General features: G+C 42.2%; 1 protein-coding gene across 1 annotated transcript in view; it reads left to right on the forward strand.

Annotated features, from left to right (window-relative positions):
• The window catches only part of mtrex (Mtr4 exosome RNA helicase), a 132,746-nt gene that overhangs the window by 15,361 nt on the left and 96,820 nt on the right, over nucleotides 1-20,565 (forward strand). The window contains exons 5-9 of the mRNA XM_080185937.1: nucleotides 6,033-6,145; nucleotides 8,887-9,061; nucleotides 15,441-15,531; nucleotides 17,787-17,911; nucleotides 19,745-19,843. Of these exons, the coding sequence (XP_080042063.1) occupies nucleotides 6,033-6,145; nucleotides 8,887-9,061; nucleotides 15,441-15,531; nucleotides 17,787-17,911; nucleotides 19,745-19,843 (603 nt within the window). The remainder of the gene's footprint in view (nucleotides 1-6,032; nucleotides 6,146-8,886; nucleotides 9,062-15,440; nucleotides 15,532-17,786; nucleotides 17,912-19,744; nucleotides 19,844-20,565) is intronic.

Below are 20,565 nucleotides of genomic sequence, written 5' to 3' on the forward strand. Positions count from 1 at the left end.
GCCAGAGGTAGTAGTAGAGGCGTGTACAATTTTGTCTTTTAAAAAGCATTTAGACAATTACATGGGTAAGATGGGTATAGAGGGATATGGGCCAATCGCAGGCATTGTGACTAGCTTAGGGCTTAAAAAAATGGTGGCATGGACGAGTTAGGCCAAAGGACCTGTTTCCATGCTGTAAACCTTTATGAATTTAAGGAAAGGAGAGAGTGCGGAATGTACTGTTACAGTCATAGCTAAACTGTAGAGCAAGATCAACTTCGTGCAAACTGGGTCCACTCAGAAGTCTGATGGCAGAATAGAATTCCTGCAATACAAAGTGAGGCCATTCGGCCCATTGAGTCTGCACCAACAACAATCCCACTTCGGCCCAACCTCCATAACCCCATAAGGCATAGAATTTCTGTGGGGAGAGTTGATGAATCGTAAAGTTATAAAGACGCTGATGGGAGTTATGTATGGGCCCCTGAGCAGTAGTCAGGATGTGGGGCAGAAAATAAATCAGGACATAGAAAAGGCATATAAAAAAGGCAATATTACAATAATCATGGGGGACTTCAATATGAAGGTGGACTGAGAACATCAGGTAAGTAGTGGATCCCAAGAATAGGAATTTGTGGAATCTTTAAGAGATGGTTTTTTTGGAACAACTTGTGACAGAGGCGACCAGGGAACAGGCAATTTTGGATTTGGTGATGTGTAATGAGACAGACTTGATTAGGGAATTTAAGGTGAAGGAATCATTAGGCAGCAGTGACCACAATACGATAGAACTTACCCTGCAGTTTGAGAGGGAGAAGCAGGAATTAGATGTCATGGCAGTGCAATTAAATAAAGGTGACTACAAAGATATGAAGGTGAAGCTGCCCAGAGTTGATTGGAAAGGGAGCCTAGTAGGGAAGTGCAATGGCAGGAGTTTTTGAGAGTTATTCGGGAGGCACAACAGAGATTCATCCTAAGGAGGAGGAAACATGCTAAGCGAAGGACGATGCAGCCATGGCTGATGAGGGGAGTCAAGGACAGCATAAAAGCAAAAGAAAAGGCATACAAAGTGGCAAGGAGTAGTGGGAAGCCTTTAAAACAGGAATAAGAGGGGGTTGCTGAGGGGAGAAAGGAGGGGGGGTGTGGGGAGGAAGGAGGGGGTGTGGGGAGAAAGGAGAGGAAGGAGGGGGGTGTGAGGAGGAAGAAGGGGGGGGGGGACCCAAAAGCCTCAGCCCCTGAATCTGCACAACACGTTTGAAATTCTTGCTCCCAGTGTGAACAAGAATGAGGGCTGCAAGGTGGACGAGCCAACTGCCCACGATACAGTGGTGCAGACAGAGGTCAAAGCAGAAGAGGTAAAGAGAAATGTAGTGGTAATTGGGGATAGTGTAGTTAGGGGCATAGACACTGTCCTTTGTGACAAAGATAAAGAATACCAAAGGGTGTGTTGTCTGCCTGGTGCTCAGGTCTAGGATGTCTCATCTAGGCTGCAGAGGAACCTGGAGTGAGAGGGTGAAAATCTGGTCATCGTGGTTCATGGGGGACATAGGCAAAATAGGAACTAAGGATCTGCAGAGGGAGTATGATAATCTGGGAACCAAATTAAAAAGCAGAACTGACAAGGTGGTTATCTCTGGATTACTACCTGAACCACGTGCAAATTGGCACAGGGTAAATAGGATTAAGGAGATGAATGTGTGGCTCAAGGATTGGTGTGGGAGGAATGGGTTGGAATTTATGGGGCATTGACACCAGAATTGGGCAGATGGGACCTGTTCAGATGGGATGGTCTTCGTCTGAATCGCGCCGGGACCAGAGTCATGGCGAATCGTACAACTAGGACTGTAGATCGGGCTTTAAACTAATTGGGGGGGAGGGTACAGGGGAAGGGGAAATTACAAAATCTCAAGTAAAGGAGAGGGTACGTGTACAGGTAAACGTTGAGGATTTTCCACTAATAAAAGGAATGGGGGCATGAGAGAGGTTGGTAGCGTTTCTACAAATAAGGTCCAGATAAAGGCTGGTATAAAGACACTTTACCTGAATGCACAAAGCATTTGGAACAAAGCGAATGAGCTGATGGCGCAAATCAGCACAAATAGATATGATCTAGTGGCCATTACGGAAACGTGGTTGCAGGGTGACAGAGACTGGGAGCTGAATGTCCAGGGGTATCAGGTGTTTAGGAAGGATAGACGGGAGGGAAAAGAGGGTGGGGTAGCTCTGTTAATTAAGGATAATATCAGGGCAGTAGTAAGAGAAGATATAGGCTCCAAAGAGCAAAACGTGGAATCATTGTGGGTGGAGATAAGGAATAGTAAGGGGAGGAAGACGCTGGTAGGTGTGGCCTATAGGCCCCCAGATAATCATTTTGAGGTGGGACGGGCTATAAACAAGCAAATAATTGATGCGTGCAAAAACGGAACGGCAATAATTATGGGGGATTTTAATCTGCATATGGAATGCTGTCAGGATGGTTTCTTTGAACAGTATGTAACAGAACCTACGAGGGAGCGAGCTATCTTAGATCTGGTACTGTGTAACGAGGCAGGTAGAATTAGGGATCTTCTTGTGAGGGATCCTCTTGAGATGAGTGACTAGAGTATGGTTGAATTTCTGATGCAGATGGAGGATGAGAAAGTAGGGTCCCGAACCTGTGCCCTCTGAACAGAGGGGAGTATGTGGGATGAGAGCAGAATTGGCGTACGTAGATTGGGGGCACAGATTGGTTGGTAGGACAGAGGAACAGTGGAGGATTTATAAGGAGATCTTTTTCGGTGCTCAGCAGAAATATATTCCAATGGTAAAGAAGGACTGTAGGAGAAGGGATAACCAGCCGTGGTTATCAAAGGAAATAAAGGAGAGTATTAAATTAAAAGGTGTTGAGTTCAGAGTGGCTGAAAATAGTGGATGATTAGAAGATTGGGAAAGATTTAAAAATCAACAAAGAATGACTAAGAAGGTGATATAGGAAGGAAAGATAGAGTATGAAGTTAAACTAGCTCTAAATATAAAAAATGACAGTAAAAGTTTTTCAAATATATAAAGAAGAGGAGACTGGCTAGAGTGAATGTTGAACCCTTGGAGGACGAGAGGGGGGATTTAGCAGTGGGCGATGAGGAAATGGCTGAGGTTTTAAATAAATTTTTTGCCTCGGTCTTCACGGAGGAGGACACAAATAGTTTGCCGGATATAAAAGATAGATGGATGATCGGAGATGAGGTCCTTAATGCGGTCACTGTCACTAGAGAGGTGGTGCTTGATCGACTACTGGGACTGAAGGTAGACAAGTCCCCGAGACCAGATGGAATGCATCCCAGGGTTCTGAAAGAAATGGCAGAGGTGATAGTGGATGCCTTCGTAATTATTTATCAAAATTCGCTTGTCTCCGGGGAAGTGCTGGAAGATTGGAAAACGGTTAATGTTACGCCGCTGTTTAAAAAAGGTAGCAGACAAAAGGCAGGGAATTATAGGCCGGTTAGTTTAACATCTGTAGTTGGAAAATGCTAGAATCCGTCATCAAAGAAGAAATAGCGAGGCACCTGGCAAAGAATGGTTTGATCAAGCAGACGATCAAGTTGATGGCCTACTCCTGCTCCTATTTCTTATGTTCTTAAAAGTGAGCAGAGGACAATTAAAAAAGTAATAAGGGGGGGAGAAGATAAAATATGAGTGTAAGCTAGCTGGTAATATGAAAGAAGATAGGAAGAGTTTTAAGATATAAAAAGTAAAAGAAAAGCAAAAATAGCCATTAGACCACTGGAAAATGAGGCTGGAGAAGGAATAATAGAAAACAAAGCAATGGCAGAGGAACTGAATAGTTACTTCGGATCAGTCTTCACTGTGGAAGACACCAGTGGAATTGCCTGAGCAGGAGAGTTATGGGGCACAGGTGAGTGTAGTGGCTGTCACTAAGGAGAAGGTTCTGGGGACACTGAAAGTCTGAAGGTGGATAAATCATCTGGACCACTTGGACTACGTGCCAGGGTTCTAAAAGAGATAACTGAGGAAATGGTGGAGGCATTGGTGGTGATCTTTCAGGAATCACTGGAGGGAAGGAGGATACACAGTAAAAAGTCTGACAACACCAGGTTACCAGAGGACTGGAAAGTAGCTAATGTAACACAGCTGTTTAAGAAGGGAGGGAAGCAGCAGATGAGAAATTATTAGTCGGTTGGCCTGACTTCGGTCATTGGCAAGATTTTACAGTCCATTATTAAAGATGTCCATTATTAAAGCAGGGTGCTTGGAAGTGCATGATAAAATAGGATTGAGGCTGTCTTTTTGAGGAACAGTTGGGCAGGATAGCCTTGTATCCACTGATGTTGGAGAAGAGTAACTGGCAACTTGATTGAATCCTGAGGGGATTTGAGCGACTTGATGTGGAAATCCTGTTTCCTCTTGTGTGGAATTGAGAACTGGGGCTCATTATTCAAAAATAAATAGTCACTCATTTCAGACAGATAAAACAATTCTGAGGGTTGTGAGTCTTTGAAATGCTTTTCCTCAGAATGAAGGCAAAGTCTTTGAATATTTTTAAGATAGAGGTAAATTTTTGATAAGCATGGGGAGGGGCAAAAGGTTTGGGGATTGGCAGGAATGTGGAGTTGAGGTTACAATCAGATCAGCCTTGCACTTACTGAATGGTGGAGCAGGCTCAAGGGGCTGAGTGGCCCACTATTGTTCCTGATTTGTATGAATGTATTGCACAATTGGGTAGTTAAGGAGGAAATTTTGCCTGATACTCTAAACTATTGGATCTTCTGAAAGAGATTTCTTCACAAAGGCAAATTTGCTTAAAGTTTGAAAATAGTGATTTCTTGCTTTTAATATCTTCAGAAGAATTTGACCTTCCTCTTCCCATTGTTCTAACATTGCAATAACTATGTGTAATGTCCCATTCTGCTACCACAAGTCAACCATGGACCTTCGCAGCCGTCACTCTTTGTCAGGTCAGCTGGGTGTTCACTCTTAGTTTTTATTGATTACCCTGATGACCTCTGGCCTGTTTTTTAAAAATTCTTTCATGGGAAATTGAAATCATTGACAAGGCCAATATTTGTTGCCCATCCCAAAGCGCTTGAACTGAGTGACTTGCTGGTAAGCTGCCACGTCAGCTGCTAATCAGCTTGCCATTTCAGAGTCAAGTTAGGAGTCAGTCATTTTGCTGTTAATCTGGAGTCACATGTAAGTCAAATCAGGTAAGAATTGCAGATTTCTATTCCTAAAAAAATTAGTGACCCAGATAAAACTGGCTTTATGTTGCAGAACTTTTAAAAAATGAATTTCATCTTGGAGCATCAGCTTGGATTGCTGGTGTTAGTATCACTATGCCACCATCACTATTTGCTATTAATGTAAAATTGATCCAAGAACATAAGGAATAGGAGCAGGAGTAGGCCATCTAGCCCTTCGAGCCTGCCCTGCCATTCAGTAAGATCATGGCTGATCTATCGTGGCTCAGTTCCGCTTTCCCGCTCTCTCCCCATAACCCTTAATCCCCTTGCCTATCAAAAACCTATCAACCCGCGTCTTAAATATATTTCGCGAGGCAGCCTCCACCACTTCAACAGGCAGAGAATTCCAGAGATTCACCACCCTTTGAAGAAGTTCCTCCTCAACTCCGTTCTAAACTGCCCCCTGCTTATCTTGAGGCTGTGCCCTCTAGTCCTACTGTCCTTTCTGAGCGGGAAGAGCCTCTCCACCTCTATCCTATCCATCCCATTCATCATCTTATATGTCTCAATGAGATCTCCCCTCATTCTTCTAAACTCTAACAAGTACAAGCCTAGTTTATTCAGCCTCTCCTCATTGTTCAACCCCCTCAACTCTGGTATCAGCCTAGTAAATCTCCTCTGCACTCCCTCCAAGGCCAAAATATCCTTGCGTAAGTGCAGCGACCAAAACTGCACACACTACTCCAGCTGCGGCCTCACCAGTGCCCTGCAGTATTATGTAATAATAAGGAATGATTATATCTCAATGATCAATATCAGAAAATAACCAGTAAAATTTTATGATTACTGCTTCTAAATAATTCTTTTTAATTATAGGAATATCCTTTTATTCTTGATGCTTTTCAAAGAGAGGCCATTGCTTGCATTGATAACAACCAGTCTGTACTGGTGTCTGCACATACGTCAGCTGGCAAAACTGTTTGTGCTGAGTAAGTACCTCTTACGATTTGTTTTAACTTCTTGCTTGAATTTTTGTGTTCAGGAAGTGAGGAATCCTCATGTCTTATTTATTCCTGTTTCTTATATACTCGATGCCCCTTGTGACGTCATCTGAGAGCGCATCTTTAGTTTCACATATATGCAGCAGCACCCAGCTATATCTCATCTCCAGCTCCCTTGACTCTACCACCATTGCTAAATTATCAGTTTCTTTATCCAAATGGGCATTGGATGTGCAGAAATGTTCTTTATCAGGAAGTCATGGTTTTCAGTTAACTGTTCCATGTCTACAGACTCTATAAGAACATAAGAGCAGGAGCAGGCCATCTAGCCCTTCAAGCCTGCCCCGCCATTCAATAAGATCATGGCTGATCTGAAGTGGATCAGTTCCACTTTCCCGCTTTCTCCCCATAGCCCTTAATTCCCTTGTTTATCAGAAATCTATCTACCTGTGACTTAAACATATTCAACAAGGTAGCCTCCACCACTTCCACGGGCAGAGAATTCTAGAGACTCACCACCCTTTGAGTGAAGAAGTTCCTCCTCAACTCCGTTCTAAACTGCCCCCCCCTCCTATTTTGAGGCTGTGCCCTCTAGTTCTGCTAAACCAGAATTCTATCTATCCCTCACCAGAGACAAAACCAGACGAAAAGGTTTGTGTAACAGCAACAGGGGGTGTTCCCATATGGACTTCAGCAGCAGGTCAAAAACACAGCACACCATCACCTTTTCAAGGGCGACTTAGCTTAGTAATAAGTGCTGGCATAGCCAGCAATGCCCATGAATAGAAGAAATTTCTTCCAAGATGAAGTTCCAACCCCAAGTCTGTGCCACCAAGACACTTCATTTCCACCTCCATAACTTTGGACCTGTGTCAGTATCTGTTGCTGAAACCAGCCTTAATGCTTTGTTGCCTCATGATGCAACTATTCCAATGCACTCCCTGGTCCCTATATTTTACCCTCTGTAAACTTCAGGTCATACATGCTCTTATCCTTACTCGCACTTGGTTCCTCAATCACTCTTATACTTGCTGGTCCCTGTCAAAAATCATTTTGATTTTTAAATTCTCATTCTCATTTCAATTCTTTCTGTGATATCTGTGCTTCTCTAATCACAACCTCCTGAGCATCCCTAATTTTAATAGCTGCAACATTGGTGCCGCCCCCGCAGTTGCCTCTGAAATTCCCTCCCTACACTTCTCTGCCTCTGTACCTCTCTTTCTTCATTTAAGACACACCTGAGAGCTTGCCTTTTGACCAACCTCTGGCAATCTGACCCAGTATCTCTTTACCTAGCTTGATATCATAATCTGTTTGAAAATTCTCCCGTGAAGCACCTTGGTACATTTTTATATATTTATATAAAGAAACAAAGTTTTGTTTGTCACATGTAAAGCTTACATTAACACTGAAATGAAGTTGCTGTGAAATTCCCCTGTTCGCCACACTCTGGCGCCTGTTCGGGTCAATGCACCTACCCTGCACATTTTTCAGAATGTGGGAGGGGACCAGAGCATTCAGAGGAAACCCACATTGACACGGGGACAATATGCAAACTCCACACAGACAGTGACCCAAGCTGAGAATTGAACCCGGTTCCCTGGCACTGAGGCAGCAGTGTTAACCACTGTGCCACCGTGCCACTCGTCAATTGTTATGTTATTACACTAAAATCATTATACAAATATAAGATTTTGTTTGGATATTGATGAGTGTGAATGGAACATTTTCTTTTGTAGGCACGTAAAGCCATTCGTCGGTGAAAACAAAAAGCAACTGCCCATTACATTTTAATGACCTGTGTGTTTGGACCACGAAGTCTCCTTGGACTTGCAGTGTTTTTAGCTTTTCATCATTTAGAACATATCATGTTGTTATCTTCTAGGTCCAGATGGATGACCTCATATTTGCCTATATAAAATCCTTTAGCCACAGTTTTGTCTATTTAATCTGTCCATATCTCTTCATCTACCTGCTTTACAACACTGTATATCTTTGTGTCACTGGCAAATTTTGGACATGTGACTTTCTATCCCATCTTTAAGTCATTAATAAATAAAATGAGTAGTTCAGGCCCCAACACAATTCCTGTGGGACGCCACTAGTTATATCCTGTGAATTCAAGTTCCTGCCTGTAACCTATGCTTTTTTAAAATCTATTCTGCCAGTTTCTGAACCAGGTAAATAATTTCCCTTCAGTTCCATGCCTTCAACTTGAACCAGCAGCCTCTTCTGTGATATCTGTCACATTTACAGACATTCCTTTATCCATTGTTTTAGTGATCTCTTCAAACATTTCAATCCAATTTATCAAGTGTCTTGCTGTCTCCAATTAGTTGAACATTTTCAATACTCCTGTCTTTTTTTGTAAGATACTGAAAGGACAATGTAGGAATGTTGAAATTGCCTCTGTGTGAAAACTGTCCTCATTCTGGCTCCTTTTAAAATATAAAAGCATAAAGAACATGTAAATGTGCAATGGCTTCATCAGCATTTTCATACTTCAAGTGAAGATGAATGATCGGAACATTCATGTTTTCAATCTTCATCTTTTTGTTTTGGATGTGCAGATTTCTTGATTTCTGATTGGTTTTTAAAATATGCTGTTTGTACAAGAATGATCTTTTTCTTCGTTTCCATTTCTAACGATGATTAGAATAAAGTGCAGCGGACACTCTGATTTATGTGTTTGAAAAATTATCTTAAAATGAAACCTGCTTGCTCCATAGGTATGCAATAGCCCTTGCTTTGCGTGAGAAGCAAAGAGTTATCTTTACCAGTCCAATCAAAGCTTTGAGCAATCAGAAGTATCGTGAGATGTATGAAGAGTTCCAGGATGTAGGACTAATGACTGGCGATGTCACTATCAATCCAGCAGCCTCTTGTCTGGTCATGACAACTGAGGTAAAGTTGATCCATACATATATTTCTGATTGCTTGTCGTGTGTTATAAAAAGATAATAATGTCATACAAATTTTGCAGTCAGTGGCAGTGCTTACAGGTACCCACTGGCATTCAGCAAGCTTTTGAATGGCAACATGTGAGATTGAACAGTTTAGGTCTATACTCTCTGGAATTTAGAAAAATGAGAGGAGATCGAATTGAGGTATACAAGGTGATAAAAGGTATGTATAAAATGGGCGTGGAGTGGATGCTTCCTCTTGTGGGGCATTCTAGGACGAGTCATAGTCTTAGGATAAGCGGTAGCAATTTTAACACGGTTGAGGAGAAACTATTTCTGTCAAAAGCTTGAGTCTGTGGAATTTGCTGCCCCAAAGTGTGGTGGATGCAGGAAAGTGAGTACATTTAAGAAAGAGTTGGGGCAGGCTTTTAGAAATCATAGAAACCCTACATTACAGAAAGAGGCCATTTGGCCCATCGAGTCTGCACTGACCACAATCCCAGCCAGGTCCTATCCCCCATGTTCCTACATATTTACCCACGAATCTACGCATCTCAGGACGATAAGGGCAATTTTTAGCATGGCCAATCAACCTAACCTGCACATCTTTGAACTGTGGAAGGAAACCGTCATCAAAGAAGAAATAGCAAGGCACCTAGAAAAGAATGGTTTGATCGAGCAGACGCAGCACGGATTCATTAAGGGGAAGTCATGTTTGACGAATTTATTGGATTTCTACGAGGATGTGACTAGTGCAGTAGACAGAGGGGAACCGGTGGATGTGGTGTTTCCCGATTCTCAAAAGGCGTTTGATAAGATGCCTCATAAAAGGTTGCTTCAGAAAGTTAGGGGGCGTGGAGTTGGGGGTAAGGTGTTAGCGTGGTTAGAGGATTGATTGTCTAATAGGAAGCAGAGAGTTGGAATCAATGGGTGCTATTCTGGTTGGCAGTTGGTGACTAGTGGATTGCCGCAGGGTTCGGTGCTGGGGCCTCAACTGTTTACCATTTACATGGATGATCTGGAGGAGGGGGCTGAGTGTAGGGTGACGAAATTTGCTGATGACATGAAGATGAGTGAAAAAGTAAATTGTGTGGAAAGTCTGCAGAGAGATCTGGAAAGGCTGAGTGAGTGGGCGAGGACCTGGCAGATGGGGTATAATGTCAGCAAGTGTGAGTTATCCACTTTGGTAGAAATAATAGTAGGAGAGATTATTATTTAAAGGGCAAAAAGCCGCAGCATGCTTTGGTGCAGAGGGACCTGGGGGTCCTTGTGCACGAATCGCAAAAACCCAGTCTGCAGGTGCAGCAGGTGATCAAGAAGGCAAATCAAATGTTGGCCTTTATTGTGAGGGGGATAGAATATAAAAGCAGGGAGGATTTGCTGCAACCAGTACAGGGTACTGGTGAGGCCGCAGCTGGAATACTGTGTGCAGTTTTGGTCGCCGCATTTGCGGAAGGATATATTGGCCTTGGAGGGAGTGCAGAGAAGGTTCACCAGGCTGATACCGGAGATGAGGCGGTTAACCTATGAGGACAGACTGGATAGACTGGGTCTGTACTCGTTGGAGTTTAGAAGGCTGAGGGGGGATCTTATAGAGACGTATAAGATAATGAAGGGGATAGATAGGGTAGAGGTAGAGAGATTCTTCCCACTTAGAAAGGATAGCAGGACTAGAGGACACAGCCTCAAGATGGGGGGGTGCAGTTTAGATCAGAGTTGAGGAGGAACTTCTTCACTCAAAGGGTGGTGAATCTCTGGAATTCTCTGCCCATTGAAGTGGTGGAGGCTACCCCGCTGAATATATTTAAGTCATGGGTAGATAGGTTTCTGATAGACAGGGGAATTAAGTGTTATTGGGAGAAAGCGGGAAAGTAGAACTGATCCATTTCAGATCAGCCATGATCTTATTGAATGGTGGGGCAGGCGCGAAGAGCTAGATGGCCTACTCCTGCTCCTATTTCTTATGTTCTTAAACCGGAGCACCCAGAGGAAACCCATGCAGACATGAGGAGAATGTGCAAACTCCACACACACACACACACACACACACACACACACACACACACACACACACACACACACTGACCCAAGCCGGGAATCAAACTCAGGTCCCTGGAGCTGTGAAGCAGCAGTGCTAACCACTGTACTACTGTGCCGCCCCTCATTGGTAATGGGTTGAAAGGTTATGGGAGGAAGGCAGGAAAATGGGGATGAGGAGCATATCAGCCATGATTGAATGGCAATGCAGACTTGATGGGCCGAATGGCCTCATTCTGCTCCTATATCGTATGAATGTATGAACTTAAGGATTGAGAGAGCATTTTATTGCTGATGACCTCACTATTATTGCTGCAAAACCCAAGCCAATCTAATTTGAATCCTGAATTAAAATGAAGATTTAATTTACAAGTCCATTAATTTATGACTTGGTATACTAATCCAGCTGATTGCAGATCTGCTGACCAACTAGTATATTTAATATCTGGGCTTTTTGATTTGTTGACAGAATTGATAAATGCCAGTAAAACTATCAGTGTTTTCTGTTCAGCAGATAATCTACCCATAATCATCAAATATGTTTAGACTCATAAATTACATTTGATGGTTACCTGGTATTTTGGTGATATAGCCCTGACTATCAGGATGGGAGTTAATCCCCATGACTTCCAGCATTGAATTCCTTTAGTTGTGTTATTGTGTATAAGTTCTCAATTGCCAATGGAAAGTTAGATGTTCTGCACAGCTGCAAATCTGATTTTTCTTTTGCTAGCTTCTTGCTGAAACTTAGTTTTTTGTTGCTTTAAGTTGATTTCAGATAGGCCTAATATGACCCAGTTATGATCAGATTAGCATGTGTGAATTGATTCCTCCCATTGTCCCACTCCTGAGTTTTTCATCATTCATGGGATGTGCATGTCACTGGCTAGGCCAGCAATTATTGTCCGTCTCTAGTTGCCCTTGGACTGATTCTCTGGGAGGCAAGAGAGGTGATTGCGGAGCCTCTGGCTCTGATCTTCAGGTCGTCGTTGGTCTCTGGTATAGTACCGGAAGATTGGAGGACAGCAAATGTTGTCCCATTGTTTAAGAAGGGGAGCAGAGACTTCCCTGGGAATTATAGACCGGTGAGTCTTACTTCTGTGGTGGGTAAGGTTTTGGAAAGGATTATTAGAGACAGGATTTATAGTTATTTGGAGAGTAATGAATTGATTAGAGACAGTCAGCATGGTTTTGTAGCGGGTAGGTCGTGCCTTACTAACCTTATCGAGTTCTTTGAGAAAGTGACCAAAGAGGTGGATAGGGGTAAGGCAGTTGACGTGGTGTATATGGATTTTAGTAAGGCGTTTGATAAGGTTTACCATGGTAGGCTTCTGCAGAAAATGCAGATGTATGGGATTGGGGGTGATCTTGGTAATTAGATCAGGAATTGGCTAGCAGATAGGAGACAGAGGGTGGTGGTTGATGGTAAATATTCGTCATGGAGTTCGGTTACGAGTGGTGTGCCTCAGGGATCTGTTTTGGGGCCACTGCTGTTTGTAATTTTTATTAATGATCTGGATGAGGGTATAGTTGGGTGGATTAGTAAGTTTGCTGATGACACCAAAGTCGGAGGTGTGGTAGATAGTGAGGAAGGGTGTCATAGTTTGCAGGGTGACTCAGAAAGGTTGCAGAGCTGGGCCGCGAGGTGGCGGATGGAGTTTAATGTGGAGAAGTGTGAGGTAATTCATTTCGGTAGGAATAACAGATGTGTTGAGTATAGGGCTAACGGGAGGACTTTGAATAGTGTGGAGGAGCAGAGGGATCTAGGTGTATGTGTACATAGATCCCTGAAAGTAGGGAATCAAGTAGATAAGGTTGTTAAGAAGGCATACGGTGTCTTGGCGTTTATTGGCAGGGGGATTGAATTTAGGAGTCGCAGCGTCATGTTGCAACTGTACACAACTCTGGTGCGGCCGCACTTGGAGTATTGTGTGCAGTTCTGGTCCCCACATTACAGGAAGGATGTAGAGGCTTTGGAGAGGGTGCAGAGGAGGTTTACCAGGATGTTGCCTGGTATGGAGGGGAGATCCTATGAGGAGAGACTGAGAGATTTGGGGTTGTTTTCGCTGGAAAGAAGGCGGCTAAGAGGGGACCTTATTGAAACATATAAGATGATTAGAGGTTTAGACAGGGTGGATAGTGATAGCCTTTTTCCTAGGATGGAGAAAGCTAGCACGAGGGGGCACGGCTTTAAATTAAGGGGGGGTAGTTATAGGACTGATGTCAGGGGTAGGTTCTTTACCCAGAGGGTGGTGAGGGACTGGAATGCCCTGCCAGCTGCATTTGTAAATGCGCCTAGTTTGGGGGCGTTTAAGAGATCTGTGGATAGGTTTATGGACGAAATGGGATTGGTTTAGATTAGTGGGTTAGTGTTTTTTTTTAAAAGCTGGTCGGTGCAACATCGTGGGCCGAAGGGCCTGTTCTGCGCTGTAATGTTCTATGTTCTATGTTCTATGTAATGTTCTATGTTCTATGATTGGCTTGCTAGGCCATTGCAGAAGGCAGCTAAAAGCCAATCACTTTGAAGTCAGGCAAAGATGCAGAAATTGTTATCAAAAGGCTTAAAATATACAAATTTATCCAAGTGCCCACGAATGCTAAAACATTCCCCCTTCCCAAAAAAGAAATAAAACTCCACAGAGTATTATATATTGAACAGTTTACCAAGTAACAAGTGAAGTAAAAGAAATCACTAAGTACTCAGATATTTGGTCACAACTAAGCCACAGTTGTTGCTGGTTCTTGGCTCGGAGAATGTGCCAAATTTTGGCAGGTGGAGTTTAATGTGGCTCAATGTGAGGTTGTCCGTTTTGGCAGAAAAAATAGAAAGGCAAATTATTATCTAAATGGAAAGCAGATTGAAAGTGCGTCCGGACAGAGGGATCTGGGCGTCTGTGTTCATGAATCAGAGAAAGTCAATATGCAGGTGCAGCACATAATAAAAAAGGCAAATGGGATGTTGGCATTTATTGCAAAGAGACTGGAATATAAAAGTAGAGATGTGTTGTTGTAATTGTGTAGCATGTTAGTGAGACGACATCTGGAGTATTGTGTTCAGTTTTGGTCTCCTTATTTGAGGAGGTTCACCAGACTGATTTCAGGGATGTAAGGGTTGACGTATCAGGAACAACTAAACAGTTTGGGCTTATACTCAGTGGAATTTAGAAGAATGAGAGGGGATCTGATCGAGGTATATAAAATTTTAGAAGGGATCGATAGAGAAAATGTAGATTAAATGTTTACTCTTAGGGGCAATCTTGAACAAGAGGTCACAGATGTAGATTGAGAGGCAGTCGTTTTAAAACTGAGATGAGGAGGCACAACTACTTGTAGAGGGTGGTGATTTTGTGGAATTTGTTGCCCCACGGTGGATTTGACACCAGGGAGTGATCAGCAATGATATGATTGAATGGCAGAGCAGGTCCGAAAGGCTGAATTTTCCTATTTCAGCTCCTAGTTTCCACATTCCTGTGTTCCTTGGGGTTTCTCCCTGGAGTGGTGGTGATTCAGAATTTTCCTTTAAGAACTCGAAGTTTACAGTAATGAGGTTTTATAGTGGGTTTTTAACATGGCAAACAGCTCAGCTTTGATGAGAGAGGTTTCAGAAGAGAGGGGGAAACGAGGGAAGGCTCTTTCCCACGTGGCATAACCAAAATTCTAGTATTTTTTACACTGAAAAGCTGGACCATAAGTCCTCTCCCTGAGGGAATGAAGGGGAGGTGGTGGCATAATGGTATTGTCACTGGACTAGAAATCCAGAGACCCAGGATAATGCTCTGGGGGCCGGTTTCAATGCCACCATGGCTGATGGTGAAATTTGAATTTAATAAGAATTTTGAATTCAATGAAACTAATGGAAGGAAATCTGCCGTGTGATTCCAGATCTACAGCAATGTGTTTGACTCTGCAAGCCATTCAGTTCAAGGGTAATTAGTGATGCCCACATCCCACGAGTGAATGAACAACAAAGCTTCATAGCCTCTGTGACTCTAAAAAAGCAGCCTGTGTGTACTTTGCAACTGCAAAATTGTGGCTGTTGCAAGCCAGCTAGGAAAAGGGTTCTTTTCAAAAAATATTCAATACAAGTTCATATGCCCAGTCCATGAAATTACAAATGAACATTCTATATAACACAACTACACAATCTTGTAGCCATCACAGTAATAATCATTATTCCTTGAAAAAGTTTCCGCCTTTGTTAAATGACCAGTTAAGTTTTCAATTTCTTACTGTTAACAATTTCCAGCTGTTGCAATTCACAGTCATTGTAATATACTCAGTTATGTCCCAAAATATGTTTCAATTCACGTGATTTAAACTTAATGTTTATAATTTTTTAACAGATTTTAAGAAGTATGCTGTACAGAGGATCAGAGGTAATGAGAGAAGTCGCTTGGGTTATCTTTGATGAAATCCATTACATGAGAGATGCAGGTAAGGAGGCACTTTATAATGAATGGAAACTAGCAGTATGCAGTGTCATTGGGGAGGCACTATACAAAATGGAGCTAAATCAAAAAGCAGAATCATAAATGTAATACTCTGTTATGACCTAAGCCACCAACATATTGGCAATGGATAGGCAAGAACAGAGAGTTGAATGCATAGATTGGTATGGGAGAGATGTCTTGCAATTCATCAGCACTGGCAGCAATAGAGGCTTGACTAACAAACTGGAAATAGAACTTTAAATTTATGACTTTCATGAAACAATTGAGTGTAATGTAGCCAAATGTTCTGACAATACAAAGATGGATAAGAAATCGAGTTGAGAAGGCAGAGTCAGCCAAGAGATATAGCTAAGTTAAGAATATTCAAAAATTTGCCACATGAAGCGTAATGTCAGAAAGTGCAAGTTTGGCTGGCGGAATATAAAAGCAAATATTCTTTAAATAGAGAGACTGTGGAATGCTGTGGTACAGAGGGATCAGGACATCCTGGGATATGAATCACAAAAAGTTAGCATGCAAGTAATTCGGAAGGCAAATGGAATTTTATTGCAAAGAGTTTAAAAGGGGAAAGTTTTGCTATAATTGTACAGGGCCATTAGTGAGACCACACCTAAAGAATTGCATCGTTTTGATCTCCTTCATTCAGGAGGCAAATATTTATATGTGAGGAAATTCAGAGAAGGTTCTCTGGGTTGATTGTTGGGATGAAGTTGTTGTTTTATGACGAACGGTTGAGCAAAGAACAATACAGCACAGGAAACAGGCCCTTCGGCCCTCCAAGCCTGCACCGCTCATTGGCCCAACTAGACCATTCGTTTGTGTCCCTCCATTCCTAGTCTGTTCATGTGGCTATCCAGATAAGTCTTAAACGATCACAGCGTGACCGCCTCCATCCCCCTGCTTGGCAGTGCATTCCAGGCCCCCACCACCCTCTGTGTAAAATACGCCCCTCTGATATCTGAGTTAAACCTCGCCCCCTTCATCTTGAACCTGTGACCCCTCGTGTACGTCATCTCCGACGTGTGAAAAAGCTTCCCACTGTTCACCCTATCGATGCCTTTCATAATTTTATACACCTCTATTAGATCTCCCCTCATTCTCTGTCTTTCCAGGGAGAATAACCCCAGTTTACCCAATCTCTCCTCATAGCTAAGACCCTCCATACCAGGCAACATCCTGGTAAACCTTTTCCCTACTCTCTCCAACGCCTCCACGTCCTTCTGGTAGTGTGGCGAACAGAACTGGACACAGTACTCCAAATGTGGCCTCACCAACGTTCTATACAGCTGTAACATCAGATGCCAATTTTTATACTCTATGCCCCATCCTATAAAGGCAAGCAAATTGGACCTATACTCGTTGGAAGAATAACAGATGACCTTATCGAAACATAAAATTCTGAGGGGGCTTCACAGGGTGTATGCTGAAAGAATGTTTTGCCTCATAGGGAATCTAGAACTAAAGTATACACATTGCAACTAGAAATAGGTGTAGGCCATTTGGCCTTGTGAGACCGGCTTCACTATTCATTTTGATCATGGCTGATCATTGAATTCAATATCCTGACCACCACCACCACCGCCGCCGCCTCCTCCTCCATAATAGGTCTTCCATTTATGATGGAGGTGAGGAATCTGAAGGGTTAATGGAGCCAACAGGGAGTGGATTTCGGTCCCATTTGTCAGCCATGACCTTGAATGGCAGAGCGCACGCACACTTCACACCTGCATGCATGAAAAGATTGTTGATCCTGTGCAAAAAGAGGTTAACAAGGGACTAAAATTAATGGGGATAATCCTGTCCTCTTCTTGGACATCTGTGTTGTAAATGATTACCCAACAAATTATTGCCTCTTTAAAGATGAAATATGTGTGGCGAGTTTAAAGTAAGACACATTTGTGTGTTAATTAAACTGCAACAGATTGAAGCTTTATGAGCAGATTGAGAATAGCACAAATACAATTTGCAGCTTGCATCTTTGTGCTTGGTTTTATTCACAAAACATGCATGGCTTCATGTACACTTCATGGAAGTTTAATACCAACAGATATTTTTTCAGTTAGCTCTTGGTTAGGAAAACTTTATATCTGTATGAAGAATCCAATATTGAAGGCCTTTATTGTTGGTGAATCGGCTCTTAGACTCTACTAGAAACAGGTGTAGGCCATTTGACAAGACTGCACGATTTGACAATTTTCTTGGAAAAGTAAGTTAAATTTTATTATGTTTTATTTTCAGAGCGAGGTGTCGTTTGGGAGGAAACAATTATTCTCCTCCCAGATAATGTTCACTATGTGTTCCTTTCTGCAACTATCCCTAATGCACGCCAGTTTGCTGAATGGATCTGCCACCTTCACAAGCAGGTAATTTGGATACTTGTAAATCTTTTATTGCAAAAATGTTGGCTAGAATTTTACCATCACATCCGCCACAGGAATCGGAGTGGACGAGGGGCGGACCATAAAAAGATCCGTTGACTTTGGGCAGTTTTGGGACAAGTGAGGCCATAAAATTCCGCCATTGAATGAGGAAACCAGAGTTTGCTGGGTGTTAACTTGGGATTCCTTGAACCTTCGACTGTTGAAGGACGTTAATTGGTCAGAAAGTAGGAGATGGAGGAAGGTTAATGGGAATGTACTTTGACTGGCAGAATATGACAAGTGATTACAAAGTCAGACTTCAGTCAAAGTACTGCATTTAGTTTCACCTCAATTCGGATATTGGGTGTGCAGTGCTAATTCATCAGAATGGATCTGGGCTCCAATGCATTAAAACATTGTAACTTTGCCCCTGATATTTGCAATAAGCAATTTTATCATATTACATCAAGTCAACAGCAGAAAAACAGGCTGTTCAGCCCAGATGGGCTATATTGGTGTTTATGACCCAAACAAGCCCCTCCCAACTCCACCTAACCCCACAATATACTCTGCCATGCCTTGTACTACTAGATGTTCTGCATGTCTTTTGATTAATCCATACAGGAATACAGGTAATCACTAAAATTGTGAGTACCACAGACTGAAGGCATTAACCTGTGCAACACAATTATGAGCTTTGCTTGGATTCAGTGCCTAGGTGTGATGATCACAAATGATGTTTTGATAAATTTGAGTGAGAGAAACTGGCAGAGTTCTTTTCACGCTCCTTATCTTGAGGATTCACTCAGGCCATGAAGAAAGCAAGCTTAGAAATGACTAAATTGCCGTCTTCCAGGTTGCCGAAAGTAATTCTAATTGTTCATCTTGACTAAGTGTAAAATTCAGGACTTTGCCATGAGAATGTGCATTTTATTTAAACATGAACATTAATCATAAACGTTAGACACAGAACACAGCTTACTTATTTTCATCAGTCCAAAAATGTGAGCATTTTTATGTTTCTGATTTCTCTGGCTTATTTTCAACGCTCCCTTATTAAAGAAAATTGTCATACTTATCTGAACCTCTTAAAAAGGTATAGTTACGTTGCTTTCTTGAGCATGAGCTGTATGATAACTTCTGTGGGTGCTTTGTACACTCAAATTCCTCTTTTCCCAATCATCATTAACAATGTTAGTGTTTGTGTTTATTGAGCCTTTTCTCCCTCGAATTTTAGTTTGAAATGGTAAATATTGTTTTTTCAACTAGTTTCAGAATCTACAGCTCCAACAGAATTTGACAACATTCTGCACACTAGGTGGCAGCTTAACTTTACAAACCAATAACTGATGAATTTCTCAATGTTAAAACTGAAAAAAAAAGCCGCCCTGTTGACTCCCAAGTCTGCCTGATAAAAGAAAAGCTCTTAAAAAAAACTTAACAGTTGGAGCACTTCTAACATTAGTTCTGCCTTCTGGCTGTAAAACTCGTAGATTTCAGGTCAGTGTGTTTTACCCTCATCTCACGAAACAGGGTTTTAATTGGGAGCTGGATTGGCACTTTTAGCTTTTACATCTAAATAAGCAGATGTGACACAAAAGGTAATTTGATTCAAGCAGTCTGTTAAAAGCTATTAAATTTTGTATTTCTGAAATTATAAGCTTAAAAACATGAGAGTTCAGTAATTTAGCTCTATGTTATGTGAAGTATTGTTGCAATGTTGAATGTCGTTCAAGTGTTTTAAACTAGTTGCTGTAATTGATGAGATATGTATTTGTGGCGAGATCCACATTTTACAATTTGTATTCAGATTTTTCCTCATAATTTTTGTTTCAGCCGTGCCACGTGATCTATACCGACTACAGACCGACACCTCTGCAGCATTATATTTTTCCAGCAGGAGGTGATGGATTACACCTCGTAGTCGATGAAAATGTACGTGAAGCAGATCTTTGCAATGCACGACATAGATTTGATTCATGGAATTTTATTTGTGTACTTTCTGCTGTGACTATTTAAATTCACAATATTTGTTGGGTTATCTTTTTGCTAGAGCAAGTGAAACTTGTGTGTGCTGGAGGGCATGTGGCCATCCTATTGACTCCCAAGACTGCCTGATAAAAGCTGTGCCTGTGAATGCCTCAGTGGCCAGGCAAAGGAAGGGACTGTTTGAATTGGCAAATCAGGTCCCAACCCAGATGTAGAATCTTGTTTGCAATTTTCAACTACAAATGGGTGGAGTATCCTTAAATGGATCACAGAAAACCATGCAGAAAATAGGTGTTAAGATGTATTTTCATTTTTTGAGGCCATAGTTCTTCAATTGACGTTCCACGCCTTCCCTATCTGCTCCCATTGTCACCCTTTCACCAGCGGTACCAATAAAATGAGGTGCAAATTTATGAACAGATTGGATTTTTTGATGCTGAAAGCAGATAGGCAGCATGCTGCACCAATAACTTCACATGTGACATGGTGGCACTGTGGTTAACACTGCTGCCTCACAACACCAAAGACCAAGGCTTGATTCTGGCTTTGGGTGTCTGTGTGGAGGTTGCATGTTCCCCAATATCTGCATGCATTTCCTCCAGGCATGCTGGTTTTCAGTCCAAAGATATACAGGTTAGGTGGATTGGTGTGCTCTAAATTACCCCTTA

Source organism: Carcharhinus amblyrhynchos, chromosome 1 (genome assembly GCF_965287045.1).
Source record: "Carcharhinus amblyrhynchos chromosome 1, sCarAmb.v2.hapA, whole genome shotgun sequence".
Classification (NCBI taxonomy): domain Eukaryota; kingdom Metazoa; phylum Chordata; class Chondrichthyes; order Carcharhiniformes; family Carcharhinidae; genus Carcharhinus; species Carcharhinus amblyrhynchos.